At 41.8% G+C, this 19,090-nt stretch overlaps 1 protein-coding gene across 1 annotated transcript in view; it reads left to right on the forward strand.

The window, feature by feature from the left end:
* Nucleotides 1-2,264: 2,264 nt before the first annotated feature.
* RSPO4 (R-spondin 4) overlaps nucleotides 2,265-19,090 on the forward strand; it is a 43,903-nt gene continuing 27,077 nt past the window's right edge. The window contains exon 1 of the mRNA XM_070748750.1: nucleotides 2,265-2,932. Within this exon, the coding sequence (XP_070604851.1) occupies nucleotides 2,830-2,932 (103 nt within the window). The 5' untranslated portion in view covers nucleotides 2,265-2,829. The remainder of the gene's footprint in view (nucleotides 2,933-19,090) is intronic.

The following is a 19,090-nucleotide window of genomic DNA, read 5'->3' on the forward strand; positions in this document are numbered from 1 at the left end:
TTCCCTCGATTTTTGTGGGTTCAAACTTTGCGAAAAGTCTATACCACAGTTTTTCAAAAATATTAATAAAGTCTATACCACGGTTTTTCCTGCCCAATGACATCATATGTCATCGCCAAACTTTTGTCCGCCTTTAATAAATATTTTTTAAAATAAACTTTAATAAATAAACATGGTGAGTAATAATCTAAATGGTTGTTAAGGGAAGGCTTGGGATACTGTTCATAGCCAAAAATACAGTAGTGCATTTACTTCCGCATCTCTACTTCGCGGAAATTCGACTTTCACGGGCGGTCTCGGAACGCATCCCCTGCGAAAATTGAGGGAACTCTGTACTACACTACAATATATATTTGTATGACAAATTAAATAAATGAATAAATGAATAAATGAATAAATGAAGAAACGAAGAAACGAAGAAATGAAGAAACGAACAAACAAACAAACAAACAAACAAACAAACAAATAAATATATAAAATAAAGGTTATTCTCTGAAAATATACTTTTTTCTTTTTTTGAGAATTGGATGGAGCTCTGAAACGGAGTCACGGCAGATGAGCTGCGTGGATTAGCTCATCTTGAAACATAAGGAAATGTTCGGAAAGGAATTTGACATTGGAGGACACAAGGGCCAAACACTACGAAGGAATGTAGAAAGAGGACCAAAATTTCTGATGTCACCAGAAGAAGAGTTCTGTCTGGTGTCATGGTAGCAATCAGATGAAACCTGGCAGATTTAGTTTGGGGTAACAGTTTAGGTGCTGGCTTAGAAACCAGGAGATTTTTCTTGGTTAATTTTAGTCCTGTTTTAGTCGTGAAAGCCGGCCGGTTGACTCTGGGCTAATCACCGGGAGACCGTGAGTTCTAGTCCTGCTTTAGGCATAAGAAATCAGGCTGGGTAACATTGTACTGGTTACTTTTTCTCTGCCCACCTAACAGGGTTGTGGTTTTAGAGAAAATAGAGTTTGATATTTATCAAAATAATAGTGGTAAATTGAAAATGAAAATATAAAAACAAGTACATAATCTAATTGATGATGGATGGATAGGCAGACAGGCAGACAGACAAATAGATTATAGAGTTAGACAAGATAGACAGATAGTTAAGATAGACAGATGAATGGATAGATAGGTAGGTAGGTAGAGATTGATGATAGACAGAGAGACAGGGAGACAGGCAGACAAGATAGATAGATAGATAGATAGATAGATTGATAGATAGATAGAGATAGATAGATATGATAGACAGACAGATAATAGATAGATAGATAGATAGATAGATAGATAGATAGATAGATAGATAGATAGATAGATAGGCAGACAGGCAGACAGGCAGGCAGGCAGGCAGGCAGGCAGACAGACAGACAGACAGACAGACAGAAAAATAGAGAAAGATGATAGACAGAGAGACAGAGAGACAGACAAGATAGATAGATAGATAGATAGATAGATAGAGATAGATATGATAGATAGACAGACGATAATAGATAGATAGATAGATAGATAGATAGATAGATAGATAGATAGATAGATAGATAGGCAGGCAGGCAGGCAGGCAGGCAGGCAGGCAGGCAGGCAGGCAGACAGACAAGATAGATAGATAGATAGATAGATAGATAGATAGATAGATAGATAGATAGATAGATAGATACGTGGATGGATGGATGGATGGATGGATAGATAGATAGATAGATAGATAGATACTGTACAGTAGATGGATAGGTAGACAGAGAGACAGAGAGACAGACAGACAGACAGACAGACAGACAGACAGACAGACAGACAGACAGACAGACATGGATGGATAGATGAGGGAGAGAGACCGTCCAATCAACCATTAAACGATCAAATAAAGAAAGAATCGAACAACCCAATAGATAGCTATAGATAAATAAATACATAGAGAATCAGCCCAACACACAAACAGTCTAATAAGTAAACTGCAAACCAAACTCACGACCCACCGACCTACCGAAGAAGGCAACGAAGATAACGGAACGAGGAAATTCAAGAGTTCGCTTCGCAGTCTGTCTCTGCCCCTCGCCCGGCTAAGCCTTCTCCCCCCCGCCCTCCCCCACTCCACCCAGGCCGTCCCCGAGCCCATTCGGCCGGCGGGAGCGCGCCGAAGCGCTCTTCTTGCGCGCGGATTCCTTTTTGCCTTCGCTCCCGGCTTGAGGTGGTGTGGGTGGTGGTTGGGGAAGGGTCTTCTCGGTGGTGGTATTGGGAGGGAAGCGTGGGTGTCTTTTCGGTGGGCGGCGGGAAGAGAGGAGGGTGGCCGGGACTGTCCGGCAGGCACACGGTTAAACTCTGGTGACTCCACCCCGGCCAGTTCGGCCGGGGGGTTCCCCCCTTCGGAACCCGGTGGCCGCCGAGCCATGGCAGGAGTTGAGCCCGGGCACAAGGCAGCCCCGGCGGGGTCCCGGAGGAGTCGGGGGGCGGTTGTGCCAGGCTGTGCCCGAAGGCGCCCGGGGTCTCCCAACGCAGGTGGGCAGGAGAAGAGGAGGACCAGTTGACCAGCTCTTCTTTGGAAGCTCTGCTAAAGGGGGTCTTCTCCCCCCCCCACTGGTCTTCTGCGGGGGGCTCCCCCGAGGCTTACAGTCGGCCCCCCCATCAATCTCCGCTTGGTGCCCACTCCGCGCGTGGCGATCGGCTGCTTGGAGATGCTGTGGACTTTTAAAAAAAGTTTGGAGATGCTGTGAACTTTTTTTAAAAAAGCCCCCTTGGAAAGTCCCTCGGGAAGCTTTGCAGGGAGGGGAGCGGGCAAAGGAAGTACTGCCCCCCCCCCTCCGCCGCCCGGCCGCTGGAGGATTTGAGGTTGCTCTCTTTTGATGCCCGGCCAGATGTGGCGGCTGGTTTTGCTGCTGCTGCTGCTGCTGCTGTTCCTCGCGGGCTCCAGGGAAATCCTCGCCCAAGGCAGGAGGAAGAAGCCAGGTGAGGAGGGAGGGGGCGGCCGCCCACGCGTGGGCTCGGGAGTGGGGCAGCGTGGATTTGTGCCGTTTCGGCTTGGCCAGCTGAGAGGTCGCAGAGCAGGATTTGAATCGGAGTCCTTGAAGGAGAAGGGGGAGGCTGAAGCAGAGATGAACTCTGTCAGGTTTTAGATAAAGGAGGTTGGATGAGATTGCTAGGGTTCGAAAGGACCTTGTAGGTAATCTAGTCCACCTCCTTATTTATTTGTTTGTTTGTTTGTTTAAATTACTTACTAACCTACCTATTTATCTATCTATTTACTTTCTTAATTACTTACCTACCTACCCAACCACCTATCTGTCTGTCTGTCTGTCTGTCTGTCTGTCTGTCTGTCTGTCTGTCTATCTATCTATCACTTACCTACCTACCTACCTATTTATCTATTTACTTACTTACTCACTTTAATTATTTGCTTACCCACGTACCTATTACCTATCTATCTATCTATCTATCTATCTATCTATCTATCTATCTATCTATCTATCTATCTATCTATCTATCTGTCACTTACCTACCTACCTATTTATTTATTTATTTACTTACTTACTTACTCATTTATTTACTTACCTACTTACCTACCTACGTGTCTGCCTGTCTACCTACCTACCTATCTACCTACCTTCCCAGCTATTTATCTATCTATATACAGTATTTACTTACTTACTTAACTACTTACCTATCTACCTACTTACTTATTTACTTACTTGCCTATTCCTACTCTATCTATCTATCTATCTATCTATCTATCTATCTATCTATCTATCTATCTATATTGTATCTATCTATCTATCTATCTATCTATCTATCTCATATCTATCTATCTAATCTATCTATCTATATTGTATCTATCTATCTATCTATCTATCATCTATCTATCTATCTATCTATCTATCTATCTATCTATCTATCTATCTATCTATCTATCATCTATATCGTATCTATCTATCTATCTACCGTATCTCTCTCTCTCTCTCTCTCTCTCTCTCTCTCTATCTATCTATCTATCTATCTATCTATCTATATCATATCTATCTATCTATCTATATCATATCTATCTATCTATCTATCTATCTATCTATCTATCTATCTATCTATATCATATCTATCTATCTATCTATATCATATCTATCTATCTATCTATATCATATCTATCTATCTATCTATCTATATCATATCTATCTATCTATCTATCTATCTATATCATATCTATCTATCTATCTATCTATCTATATCATATCTATCTATCTATCTATCTATCTATATCATATCTATCTATCTATCTATCTATATCATATCTATCTATCTATCTATCTATCTATCTATCTATCTCATATCTATCTATCTATCTATCTATCTATCTATCTATCTATCTATCTATCTATCTATATCGTATCTATCTATCTATCTATCTATCTATCTATCTATCTATATCGTATCTATCTATCTATCTATCTATCTATCTATCTATATCGTATCTATCTATCTATCTATCTATCTATCTATCTATCTATATCGTATCTATCTATCTATCTATCTATCTATCTATCTATCTATCTATCTATATCGTATCTATCTATTTATCTATCTATCTATATCATATCTATCTATCTATCTATCTATCTATCTATATCATATCTATCTATCTATCTATATCATATCTATCTATCTATCTATCTATCTATATCATATCTATCTATCTATCTATCTATCTATCTATCTATCTATCTATCTATCTATCTATCTATATCATATCTATCTATCTATCTATCTATCTATCTATCTATCTATCTATCTATCTATATCATATCTATCTATCTATCTATATCATATCTATCTATCTATCTATCTATCTATCTATCTATCTATCTATCTATATCATATCTATCTATCTATCTATCTATCTATCTATCTATCTATCTATCTATATCATATCTATCTATCTATCTATCTATCTATCTATATCATATCTATCTATCTATCTATATCATATCTATCTATCTATCTATCTATCTATATCATATCTATCTATCTATCTATCTATCTATCTATCTATCTATCTATATCATATCTATCTATCTATCTATCTATCTATCTATCTATATCATATCTATCTATCTATCTATATCATATCTATCTATCTATCTATCTATCTATCTATCTATCTATCTATCTATATCATATCTATCTATCTATCTATCTATCTATCTATATCATATCTATCTATCTATCTATCTATCTATATCATATCTATCTATCTATCTATCTATCTATATCATATCTATCTATCTATCTATCTATCTATCTATATCATATCTATCTATCTATCTATCTATATCATATCTATCTATCTATCTATATCATATCTATCTATCTATCTATCTATCTATCTATCTATCTATCTATCTATATCATATCTATCTATCTATCTATCTATCTATCTATATCATATCTATCTATCTATCTATCTATCTATATCATATCTATCTATCTATCTATCTATCTATCTATATCATATCTATCTATCTATCTATCTATCTATCTATATCATATCTATCTATCTATCTATCTATATCATATCTATCTATCTATCTATCTATCTATATCATATCTATCTATCTATCTATCTATCTATCTATCTATCTATCTATCTATATCATATCTATCTATCTATCTATCTATCTATCTATCTATCTATCTATCTATCTATCTATCTATCTATCTATATCATATCTATCTATCTATCTATATCATATCTATCTATCTATCTATCTATCTATCTATCTATCTATCTATATCATATCTATCTATCTATCTATCTATCTATCTATCTATCTATATCATATCTATCTATCTATCTATATCATATCTATCTATCTATCTATCTATCTATCTATATCATATCTATCTATCTATCTATATCATATCTATCTATCTATCTATCTATATCATATCTATCTATCTATCTATATCATATCTATCTATCTATCTATCTATCTATCTATATCGTATCTATCTATCTATCTATCTATCTATCTATCTATCTATCTATCTATCTATCTATCTATATCGTATCTATCTACCTTCCTTCCTTCTTTCCTTCCTTCCTTTCTTTTTTCTGTCTGTCTGTCTGTCTGTCTGTCTGTCTGTCTGTCTGTCTGTCTGTCTAAATTATAGGCCGCCCACCCCAAGAAGGGCTGAGGCTGAACCGAGCAAGGCCTCTGAAAGTTCATTTTGCCAACCAAGAGACCTTGGAGTGAGATTTGAGTTGGGGTCCCTGGGGGAAGGAAGGGTGGAGCTAAACCAAGCAGGCATTCTGGTTAAAGAATCTTGGACCAGGATTTGCATCGGGGCCCAGTGGATGGGGTCATCCTGAACTAAGCAGGACTTCTGCTCTTCCTGACTTTCTTGGGTATCTTTCGAACCCAGGTGATCCTTCTGAACGCCCCGTGGATTTTGGGGGGCTTTGGATTGGCATCCTGGTTGACCACAATTCCACCCTCCCCTTCAAGCCTCCGTGGGTGTTCTAAACTTAGTTACGGTTTTATCTGGGTTAGGCTTTTCTTGTGGGTTGGTGTATTACTAGCCCTTAGGGGCAGTGGAAGGATTTGTGTGTTGTGTAAGCTATGTTTGTTATTCTGAAGCGGTGTTTCTTAATCTTGGCAACTTTTAAAAAATATTTTACTAAGAAAAAGAAAATCAACATTTTAAAAAAGAAAACACAATGAAAATAACCCTGTGAGGTGAGTTGGGTGAAAATGGAGTGATTGGCCCAAAGTCACTCAATATGTTTTCATGGCTAAGGCGGGACTAGAACTCACTGTCTCCTGGTGATTGGCCCAAAGTCACTCAATCTGCTTTCATGGCTAAGGTGGGACTAGAATTCACTGTGTCCTGGCGATTGGCCCAAAGTCACCCAATCTGCTTTCATGGCTAAGGCGGGACTAGAACTCACTGTCTCCTGGCGATTGGCCCAAAGTCACCCAATCTGCTTTCATGGCTAAGGCGGGACTAGAACTTACTGTCTCCTGGTGATTGGCTCAAAGTCACCCAATCTGCTTTCATGGCTAAGGCGGGACTAGAACTTACTGTCTCCTGGTGATTGGCCCAAACACACCCAATCTGCTTTCATGACTAAGGCGGGACTAGAACTCACCGTCTCCTGGTGATTGGCCCAGAGTCACCCAGCTGCTTTTGAGGCTGGCGGAACTAGAACTCGCTGTCTCCTGGCAATTGGGCCAAAGGATACGGAATGGAATGGAATGGGACAGGAATGGGAATAGGAATAGGAAGAGGAATAGAAAGAAGAAGAAGAAGAAGAGGAATACCCTATGAGACTACACTTTCAATCCTGGGCCTAGAAAGCCTAGAACTAAGACGCCTTAAACAAGATCTAAGTCTTGCCCACAAGATCATATGCTGCAACGTCCTGCCTGTCGGCGACTACTTCAGCTTCAACCACAACAACACAAGAGCACACAACAGATTTAAACTTAATATTAACCGCTCCAAACTTGACTGTAAAAAATATGACTTCAGTAACCGAGTTGTCGAAGCGTGGAACTCATTACCGGACTCCATAGTGTCATCCCCAAACCCTCAACACTTTACCCTTAGATTATCTATGGTTGACCTCTCCAGATTCCTAAGAGGTCAGTAAGGGGCGAGTACAAGTGCACTAGAGTGTCTTCCATCCCCTGTCCTATTGCTCTCCTATATCTCCTATACCTTTCTTCTATTCCTATATCTCTTCTTCTATTCTTTCATTGATATGTTCTATTCCTATATCTTCTTTTCTATTCTTTCTTAGATATATTTTACTATGAGTATCTCCTCTATAACCTTCATCATGTATTTTACTATGTGTATATAGATATATACCCACTAAAACCCTCATTGTGCATTGGACAAAATAAAATAAATAAATAAATAAATAAATAAATAAATAAATAAATAAAATATAGAAATAGAAATAAGAATAGGATAGGATTTAGAATAGTACAGAACAGAACATAATAGAATAGAAAATAGAATAGAACACAACTGAACGGAATGGAACAGAATAGAAATAAAAATAGAAATAGAATAGGTTCAGAATAGAATAGAATGGAAAAGAAAAATAGAATGGAATGGAATACAAGAGAAGAGAACGAAATAGAAATAAGAATGGAATAGAATAAAACTGAACGGAACAGATTAGAACAAAATGAAATAGAAATAAGAATAGAATAGAATAGAATAGAATATAGAATAATATGGAAGTGAAGGGAAAGGAATAGGATAGGACAGGGTAGGATAGGATAGAATAGGATAGAATGTTGTCCAAACTCTTTTTAAAAGAGATTCTTGGGTCAGCTTAATTGATAAAAACTCTCAAAGTATCCTGGTCCAGCTATCGTGGCCCGAACGGATGACTTCAGCCTTACAATCCAAATCTGATTCATCCTTGGAAAATTAGGTGTGTGTGTGTGTAGGGGGGAACAGTGTGTTCTGCCCATCATCCTTTCCATGAGAGAGTATTCTTGCTAATTTAATTATCCTTGGATAATGAAGGGATCGGTGTTTCCATCATTCCTGCATGGACGGGTGGCGTCATTGGGGCCATCATGAAATGGATGAGCTGGGAAAGGACGTAGAAAAGCTCCCCCCCCCCCCCCAAAAAAACCCCAGACAATGGTTCTTCTCAGTGCTCACAACTTTAAGAGGGTCCACTTTGATGTTTCATTCCCTGAGTGGAGTTTATTGGCGGTCAATTTATGGGGGGAATCCCCCCCACATTTCTTTGCCCATCCCTCTCATAGCTTATGGAACTCATTGCCACAAGACAATCTGACTCATTCAGCAACAGTCAGTTTTGTGCAAAGACCACACCTGGAATGCTGAATTCGGTTTTATTTATTTATTTATTTATTTATTTATTTATTTATTTATTTATTTATTTATTTATTTATTTATTTATTTATTTATTTAATTTATTTAATTTATTTTATTTTTTATTTTTTTATTTTTTTATTCATTTGTCCAATACACAAATACATAGGAAGAAAATAAACATGAAGTAATATATATATAAGGATAAAAGTGAAAATAGAAGATATATGAAAGGAAGAAAATATATATGATATATGAGATAAGGAAAGACAATTGGACAGGGGACGAAAGCCACACCAGTGCACTTATGTACGCCCCTTACTGGCCTCTTAGGAACCTGGAGAGGTCAATCGTGGAGAGTCTAAGGGAGAAATGTTGGGGGTTAGGGGTTGACACAATTGAGTCCGGTAATGAGTTCCACGCTTTGACAACTCGATTGTTGAAATCATATTTTTTACAGTCAAGTTTGGAGCGGTTCGTATTAAGTTTGAATCTGTTGCGTGCTCATGTGTTGTTGCGGTTGAAGCTGAAGTAGTCATTGACCGGTAGGACGTTGCAGCCATAGTTCCCTCTAAGCTGAGCAGTGAGCAATCGCTCACTTAAAAATCATCATCAACTCAGAGTTTTCCAAACCTGCCCAGAAGCCGAGAGGGAAAGAGTGAGAGGGAAGGAGAGAGAGAGGAAGAGAGAGAAACAGATAGAAACAGATAGAAAAAAGAGAGGAAGGAAAAGAGAAAGAAAAAGAATGGGAGTAAGGAAGAGAGGAAGAAAATAAAAATCTAGTTTGAAACTAGCTCAACTATTTAAGTGGCATTTTGATATTGATAGAGTTGCCCTATTATGAGCTCACTGTTATAGACACACAGTACAGTATTTTATTTTGAAATTCTCTGAGGCAAAACAGGGCGGGTTTTTTATTTGTTTGTTTGTTTATTATTTCTGTGCCACCCAGTCCCGAAGGGACTGCCGCTCAGACACTATACTTTACCGCCCACCCCCCCAAAAAATTAGAGGGAACACTGGTTGCAGCATATGATCATTTTGTCACCACAATGTAAAAATGATGTGGAGGTTCTCAAAAGAGTGCAGAGAAGAGCGAGCAATAGGATTAGGGGACTGGAGGCTAAAACAAAGGAAGAACGGTTGCAGGAACTGGGGATGGCGAGTTTAATAAAAAGAAGGACCGGGGGGGGGGGGGACAGGAGTGCAGCCTTCCAGTATCTCAGGGGCTGCAACAAAGAAGGAGTCAAGCTATTCTCCAAAGTATGTGAGGGTAGAACAAGAAGCAAACCAAACAAGAAGCAACTTAAAACTAAGGAGAAATTTCCTGACAGTGAGAACAATTAATCTGTGGAATGAGTTGCCTCCAGAAGTTGTGAATGCTCCAACGCTGGAAGTTTTTAAGAAGAGGCTGGACAGCCATTCGCCTGAAATGATATGGATTTTCTGCCTGAGCACAGGGTTGAACTAGAAGACCACCAAGGTTTGGTCTCTTCTCTTCTCTTCTCTTCTCTTCTCTCCTCTCCTCTCCTCTCCTCTCCCGAAATCTCACACGTGCGCCCATCCTCTTGCGAGATTTTGCTTCCTGGGCATGCGCAGATGGTCATGTGACCATGTGGGAATGGCTTGACAATCATGTGACCGGATGTGGCTTAAAGGTCATGTGACTGGGTGGGAGTGGCTTACCAACCAAGGTAAGTTTTCAAATAGGTGCTTGGGCTCATTTTCAGTGGATTAAGTCCCATGTTTTGAGCAGCCACAAAAAGGACAAATGATAGACAGCATTATTGGTTGAGGAGCACAGCAACGTTTTTCTCCTGAACTCACAAGGTATGATAACTGATTAGGCAAGTAGCTCAATTTTCTGTCATTGCTATGAAAGTTCAGTTTTAGATAATGATTAAAATGATTAAAGCGTTTATGGGTAAAAACATAGTATTTAATTATTTCCTATTTTAAAAGCAATTAAAGATCATACTAAGATACTAGAGAAGGAAGGACAATAAAGAACTATTAAGTATTCAATAAATAGTGCATAAACTTACTTTCCCCACTGCGTCCCCTACCCACCCCAGGGGGGGCAGCAGCCCATTACTGCGAGTAACACATCCAAAGAAATCAGATCCCTCAAAGAACATTGTTTATGGGATACAGTGATACCTCGTCTTACGAACCCCTCTTCATATGAACTTTTCATGATACGAACCAAGTGTTTAAGATTTTTTTGCCTCTTTTTACGAACTATTTTCATCCTACAAACCCGAGCCGCCGCTGCTGGGATGCCCCACCTCTAGACTTCCATTGTCACCCGAAGCGCTGGGATTCCCCTAAGCCTCCCCTCACTGGGATTCCCTTCATTTTTGCCGGCGCTGCTTTGAATCCCAGCGAGGGGAGGCTCAGGAAAATCCCAGCAATGCAAGAATGGGCACTTCGGCTGGCAACAGAAGTCCGGAGTTGGGGATTCCCAGCAAGGGGAGGCTCAGGAGAATCCCAGCAACGCAAGAACGGGCACTTTGGCTGGCAACGTAAGTCCGGAGATGGGGATTCCCAGCAAGGGGAGGCTCAGGGGAATCCCAGCAATGCACGAACGGGCACTTGGGCTGGCAACGGAAGTCCGGAGGTGGGGATTCCCAGCAAGGGGAGTCTCAGGGGATTCCCAGCAGCGCAAGGCAAAAAGAGTGACTTTTGGGATAGGGTTGCATGCATTATTTGCTTTTACATTGATTCCTATGGGGAAAATTGCTTTGTCTTACAAACTTTTCTACTTACAAACCTGTCACAGAACAAATTAAGTTCGTAAGACGAGGTATCACTGTATATTATGTCGGCATGGCTAGTGAAAAACGACTCTGAAGTTTTGCGCATTGATCACATAATTCCACTGTGATCCCACCCCTCCACCGTGCCGCAAGCCCTCGCCGCTGCCACCAGTGGCTGTCAGCTCTGTTGTGAGTGGGAGCTCCATCTGCTTGCCCCCTCTACAGTGCCGCGAGCCCCTGCGAGCCCCGACTGCATCACTTCACTGTTCCACCCCTGCCATGCCACCCTCACCGCACCGCCCCCCCCGCCGATTGCTCTGGCCCTTACCTTGCTCTCAATCTCCTGCAGGTTGATGGGTCATGGTGTGGGGACCAGGCAGGACGGTCACAAGCCTCCAGCCTGCTGTGTGCTCTCCTGCATGCACAGAGGGATGCCCTGAGCCAGAGGGGAGCAAATAACAGGATACACAGCCAGAGCTTGGGTGGGCTGTTGTTGTGTATTAGACCCCATTTGGAATACTGAGTTCAGTTCTGGAGACCTCACCTACAAAAAGATATTGACAAAATTGAACGGGTCCAAAGATGGGCTACAAGAATGGTGGAAGGTCTTAAGCATAAAACGTATCAGGAAAGACTTCATGAACTCAATCTGTATAGTCTGGAGGACAGAAGGAAAAGGGGGGACATGATTGAAACATTTAAATATGTTAAAGGGTTAAATAAGGTCCAGGAGGGAAGTGTTTATAATAGGAAAGTGAACACAAGAACAAGGGGACACAATCTGAAGTTAGTTGGGGGAAAGATCGAAAGCAACATGAGAAAATATTATTTTAATGAAAGAGTAGTAGATCCTTGGAACAAACTTCCAGCAGACGTGGTTGGTAAATCCACAGGAACTGAATTTAAACATGCCTGGGATAAACATATATCCATTGTAAGATAAAATACAGAAAATAGTATAAGGGCAGACTAGATGGACCATGAGGTCTTTTTCTGCCGTCAGTCTTCTATGTTTCTATTATTATTATTTTTTATTTATTAGATTTGTATGCCGCCCCTCTCCGGAGACTCAGAGCGGCTCACAACAGTTGCTGGCCCCAACTGCCGCTCTAGGCGCTGCAGCGAGATTTTGCTGTTGCGCATGTGCAGCAGCCAAAATCTCATGCGTATGTCCCTTGCGGCAGCGAGATTTGGGCATGCGCAGAAGCAAAAAACTCGGTAATTTTTACCAGAATCGCGCCAGTTGCGTGTGCAGGTATGCGCACGCCCGGCGACGATAGAGCAAGCCTACATGCTCCATTTCCACCAACGGAAGGGCATTCCTGTCGTCCCGGGTAGTAGCCCCATCCCTGGTCTCTTTCTTGGGCGGGGGGTTGGACTAGATGACCTCCAAGGCCCCTTCCCGCTCTGTTAGTTATTCTGTTAAGGTCCAGTCTTCCGTGCTAGGCACAAGAAGGATGCAAGCTGACAATATTTAGCAAAGCCAGGAGTTGTTTTGTTGTTTTATCTGCAGGCAAATTCAAAACAGAAGTTCACATGGACCTCGTTATAGGCATATATTCCGTGGCTGTCCTCATCTTTTTATGCGAAACATATTCACAGAAGTGAGCGCCATTCGGCAAAAGCCTCTTGCAACTTTAATTAAAAGCTTCCTGCTGGCTCAACGTCCTGCCGTCAGATGCAGCTTTGGGACTTCAAAACAAACTAGGGGTCGGTTGTGCTCCATGACGGAGCTTATTCGTTTAAAGAAAGCCGTGTTTTCTCCCACTGGGAAACTTTAAGATGCATGGACTTCAATTCCCAGAATTCCCTTGGGATGGGCCAATAATAAAACATGTGCAGCAGCGCCACTGTTTATGCTTTGCACACATCTGTCCAATGTTTTGACACACGGAAGGGAATGGTGGATCTTGAATCACGCCATCGTAACGGATGCTTCTTCGTTTTGTTCTTATTTATTTGATTTGGGTTTTTTAAAATTAGTTTTGTAAAGACAAAAACAAAACACAAAAAAGAATATGCAGCAAAAACATTATAGAAGAAGACATATTTACAGTTACATATCTGTTTCTTCGGTTTCTCCATTTTTGGTTTAATTTACATTTATCTTATTTCTCACTTTCCATCAATCCAATTATAAAATTTATCCCACACTGTTGTGGTTGGCTCTGGCCCAGCTCCTGCCCCAGGGAATGTGGAGGTGGATGCAGGGGAAACTTCAACATGTCACAGGCCTGTGTTATTGCCGACAGAGTCAGTTCAGAGTTTAGTTTCCTCAGACGAAGAAGAAGGTGGGAGTGACTCGGCAGAGGGGGGCTTGGCACACAGCCCAGGCAGACAATTTCCCTTATCTTCCATTGATTCAGATGAAGACATTTTGGATCCACGCAAGAGCAGAATTATGCGTAGAAGAGACCAAGTAAGGACATATTACAGGAGATAAGAGCGACCACCTGTGTTTGGGTGGGGCTCCAGTAATTAGGGCTGCTGCTATAAATAGCAGCATGTGGGTTTGGCCGTTGTGGAAGAGTATCTGATCGCAGTTCGTCAGGAATCCTGGGTTTCTGGTTTCTGGACTTTGCTTGTTGATTTTTCACGCCTTTGAAAGCAAAGCAGAGCAATGTGTGTGTGTGTGTCTCACTTTATTGGAAGAAGAAGGGGTGTGAAATTTCTTCACAGCTGCTAGCTAAGTACTTAATGACTGCTTAAGGGAAATTGTACAGTCTACCCGGTTGTTTTGGGACCAGTGCTCTTTGCAATACAAAAAGAGTGCTTAGTTTATTTTGAATTTTGGGATAAAGAACATTGTTTTGAATTTTCAAACGTGTGTGTGTCTGAAATTTGTACCCTTGAATTTTCGGGAGGCTCCTACCAGAGAACCTCGCAGAACACACATAGTACAATACAGTATTCTTCTTCCTGTTTGTTCTGTAACTCTAAAGTAAGTTTACTCCATTTTGCACATTCTAATATATTTTTAATTACCAGATCCATGGTTGGTACGTTATATATTTATTGGGAGGGTACTGTGCGTCGGTGGTGGTAATTAATTTTTATATGTTGGCTGTGTGAGTAGAATGGGGTGTATATGGAATGGCAAGCTGGCCGAGATATGGGATGACCTGTAAAGACGGAAGAATGACCTCGGGTATGGTGGAGTGCCGTTACTGGGAAGGGCAGGTATGGTGGGAGCCGAGGGGTAGGCCGCTCTTGGAGAATGAGGACTCACTGTTTGCAAGCGATTCCTTGTTCTGCCCCCCCCCCGATCTCATCCCATGTAACTGGTGTCAGATGCAGTCAGGGCCCTGGTCTCGGGCTGCTGCTACTCAGTGCCAGGTCAGTTGCCAACAAGGCCCTCTTGATCCGAGATCTCCTCTTAGATAAGGTGACCAGACGTCCCACTTTCCATGGGACAGTCACGCTTTTTCATAATCTGTCCCGCGTCATTTTGAAATGTCCTGATTTTCTTCCTTCCTTCCTTCCTTCCTCTCCCTCTTCCTGCTTGTTATACCTCTAGCTATGCAGCCAAGCATCCTACTTGCTTTCCCTACTGCCCGACCACACTGTTCACACCATTTTGAGACTGTCAGAAATCACTAGCCCTAAATCCTTCTCTTCTGAAGTTTTTGCTAACACAGAACTGCCAATGCAATACTCAGATTGAGGATTCCTTTTCCCCAAGTGCATTATTTTACATTTGGAAACATTAAACTGCAGTTTCCATTGCTTTGACCATTTATCTAGTAAAGCTAAATCGTTTACCATATTACAGACCCCTCCAGGAATATCAACCCTATTGCACACTTTAGAGTCATCGGCAAATAGGCAAACCTTCCCTACCAAACCTTCCCCTATGTCACTCACAAATTATGATGATGATGATGATGATGATGATGATAATAATAATAATAATAATAATAATAATAATAATAATACAGCAGATATAGGAAACTGAAGAAACCACTGAAAAGTGCCATTTGTATCAAACCCGGCCCGCACTAACATTAAACTTTGATATTGAGGTGGGGGCCACAAACAATTGTCCCAAGGGCCACAGTTGGCCCGTGGGCCGCGAGTTTGAGACCCCTGTCTTAGAGGATGGGGCCGACCTGGCTTGTGTGACTGAAACCTGGCTGGGACCCGAGGGACTTGTTCCTCTCTCAGAAATGTGCGCATCAGATGTGACACCCAAGGGGTGGGGGAGTGGCAGTCATCATCCAGTAGACTCTAAGCCCTCGCAGGGTCCCCTGCTCCAGAGATTCAATTCAATTTATTAGATTTGTATGCTGCCCCTCTCCGTAGACTCAGGGCGGCTCACAACAGTAATAACCCAGTATATAACAAATCTAATAATTAAAAGTCACTAAAAAACCCTTATTAAAAGAAAACACACACAACATACCATGCATAAACTGTATAGGCCTGGGGGAGATGTCTCAATTCCCCCATACCTGGTGGCAGAGGTGGGTTTTAAGAAGTTTACAAAAGACAAGGAGGGGTGGGGGCAATTCTAATCTCCGGGGGGAGCTGGTTCCAGAGGGTCGGGGCTGCCACAGAGAAGGCTCTTCCCCTGGGTCCCGCCAGATGACATTGTTTCGTCGACGGGACCTGGAGAAGGCCAACTCTGTGGGAGCTAACCGGTCGCTGCGATTCGTGCAGCAGAAGGCGGTCCCGGAGATATTCTGGTCCGATGCCATGAAGGGCTTTATAGGTCATAAATAACACTTTGAATTGTGATCGGAAACTGATCGGCAACCAATGCAGACTGCGGAGTGTTGGTGTAACATAGGCATATTTAGGGAAGCCCATGATAGCTCTCGCAGCTACATTCTGCACGATCGGAAGTTTCTGAACACTTTTCAAAGGTAGCCCCATGTAGAGAGCATTACAGTAGTCGAGCCTCGAGGTGATGAGGGCATGAGTGACTGTGAGCAGTGACTCCCGGTCCAGATAGGGCCGCAATTGGTGCACCAGGTGAACCTGGGCAAACGCCCCCCTCGCCACAGCCGAAAGATGATGTTCCAATGTCAGCTGTGGATCGAGGAGGACGCCCAAGTTGCGGACCCTCTCTGAGGGGGTCAATAATTCTCCCCCCAGGGTGATGGACGGACAGATGGGATTGTCCTTGGGAGGCAAAACCCACAGCCACTCCGTCTTATCAGGGTTGAGTTTGAGACTGTTGACACCCATCCAGGCCCCAACAGCCTCCAGGCATGGGGGAATTGAGACATCTCCCCCTGGCCTATGTAATTTATGCATGCTATGTTTGTGTGTGTGTCTGGCTTTTTAAATAAGGGGTTTTTAGAGACTTTTTAATATTAGATTTGTGATACATTGTTTTTTATTATTGTTGTGAGCCGCCCCGAGTCTGCGGAGAGGGGCGGCATACAAATCTAATAAAGAAATAATAAATAATAAAAATATAACACATCCTAGATCTGAATGAATGAAATATTCGCATTGAATACTAGAGGTATAACAAGCAGAAAGAGGGAGATTGTGATCCCACTGTATAGAGCACTGGTGAGACCACATTTGGAATACTGTGTTCAGTACTGGAGACCTTACCTACAAAAAGATATTGACAAAATTGGACGGGTCCAAAGACGGGCTACAAGACTTAATGAACTCAATCTGTATAATCTGGAGGACAGAAGGAAAAGGGGGGACATAATCGAAACATTTAAATATGTTAAAGAGTTAAATAAGGTCCAGAAGGGAAGTGTTTTTAATAGGAAAGTGAACACAAGAACAAGGGGATATTATTTTACTGAAAGAGTAGTAGATCCTTGGAACAAACTTCCAGCAGACGTGGTTGATAAATCCACAGTCACTGAATTTAAACCTGCCTGGGATAAACATAGATCCATCCTAAGATAAAATACAGGAAATAGTATAAGGGCAGACTAGATGGAGGTCTTTTTCTGCCGTCAGTCTTCTATGTTTCTATGAATATGTCATTTGCACAACAGCACGTGAAATTGACTGTCAATCAGTGTTGCTTCCTAAGTGGACAGTTTGATTTCACAGAAGTTTGATTTACTTGGAGTGGAACCCCGACATAAGAGCTGCTCGACTTAAGAGCTACTCGAGATAAGAGCTGGGAGAGGAGAGACATTTTTTTATTTTATTTTATTTATTACTTGGATTTGTATGCCGCCCCTCTCCGCGATACGAGCCGAGAAGAGCCGGGCTGGCTTACTTTCCTTCCTTCCCGCGCTGATGCAGAGCCACTCGAACAAAGCGTCGCGCCCCTCTGATGCTTTCGGCGGCTTCCGAAGCGACGCTGGGCTCTTTTGCCGCCAAAAGCGTCAGGGGGGCGTGACGCTTTGTTCGAGTGGCTCTGCATCAGCGCGGGAAGGAAGGAAAGTAAGCCAGGCCGGCTCTTCTCGGCTCGTATCCCGGCACTTGGTGAGTGGAGAGGCGGTCGCCTCCCCTGCCGCCCCACTCTGGGGGTCCTTGGCTTCTGCTGGGGGTGGGGGGATCCGAACGCTGTTTTGAATTTCACATTCCGAGTGGCCCAAACGCCAAAGGCGAACTTCCGCACCTCAGGAGTTAGCTCGCAAACGGCGCGGCTGTTTTAAAACATCGCTGCCGGCCTGGGGGGGAGAGGGAAAGGGGGGGAGAGGGGGGAGAGAAAGAGAGAGGGAGAGAGAGAAAGAGAGAGGGAAAGGGGGGGAGAGGGGGGAGAGAAAGAGAGAGGGATAGAAAGAGAGAGTGAGAGATGCTCAGTGAGCCTTTCTTTGAAGTTGCCTTTCTTTCTTTCTTTCTCTCTTTCTTTTTCTCTCTTGCTCTCTTGCTCTTTCATTCTTTTTTCTTTCTCTTTCTTTCTTTCATTCTTTCTTTCTCTTTCTTTCTTTCTTTCTCTTTCTTTCTTTCTTTCTTTCTCTTTCTTTCTCTCCTTCCTTCCCTCCTTCCATTTCTTTCATTCTCCCTCTCTATTTTTATTTCTCTTTCATTTTCTTTCTTTCTCTCTTGCTTGCTTTCTTTCTTGCTCTTTTTCTTTCTCTCTTTTACCTTCCCTTCCTCTATTTCTTGCTTTCCTTTTCCTTCCTCCCTTCTTTCCTCCCTCTACAGGATTGGGTGGCAGTGAAGTTACTCTCCCCTTTCATAAGTTTCCTTGCTTCCTTCCTCTGTTCCTGTCCCTTCACCCTTTCTTTCTTCCTTTCTTTCTTCCTTCCTTTCTTTCTTTCCTTCCTTCCTTTCTTTCCTCCCTCCATTTCTTGCTTTCCTTTTCCTTCCTCCCTTCTTTCCTCCCTCTACAGGATTGGGTGGCAGTGAAGTTGAATAAATAACTACAGTTTAATGAATAAAAATAAAAGTTTGCCATGTTGATTGTTTTGGGTAAAAAGAGGAAGGGAAGGAAAGCTCTCAGCTTATCATCTTATTAATAAGTAAAGTTACATTTATTCTTGCAATGTCTTTTTGCATAATTTAGACTAACTTTGTGAGTTTTTTGAGGGCTGGAACCAATTAAAATTATTTACATTAATTC

Source organism: Erythrolamprus reginae, chromosome 3 (genome assembly GCF_031021105.1).
Source record: "Erythrolamprus reginae isolate rEryReg1 chromosome 3, rEryReg1.hap1, whole genome shotgun sequence".
NCBI classification, from domain to species: domain Eukaryota; kingdom Metazoa; phylum Chordata; class Lepidosauria; order Squamata; family Dipsadidae; genus Erythrolamprus; species Erythrolamprus reginae.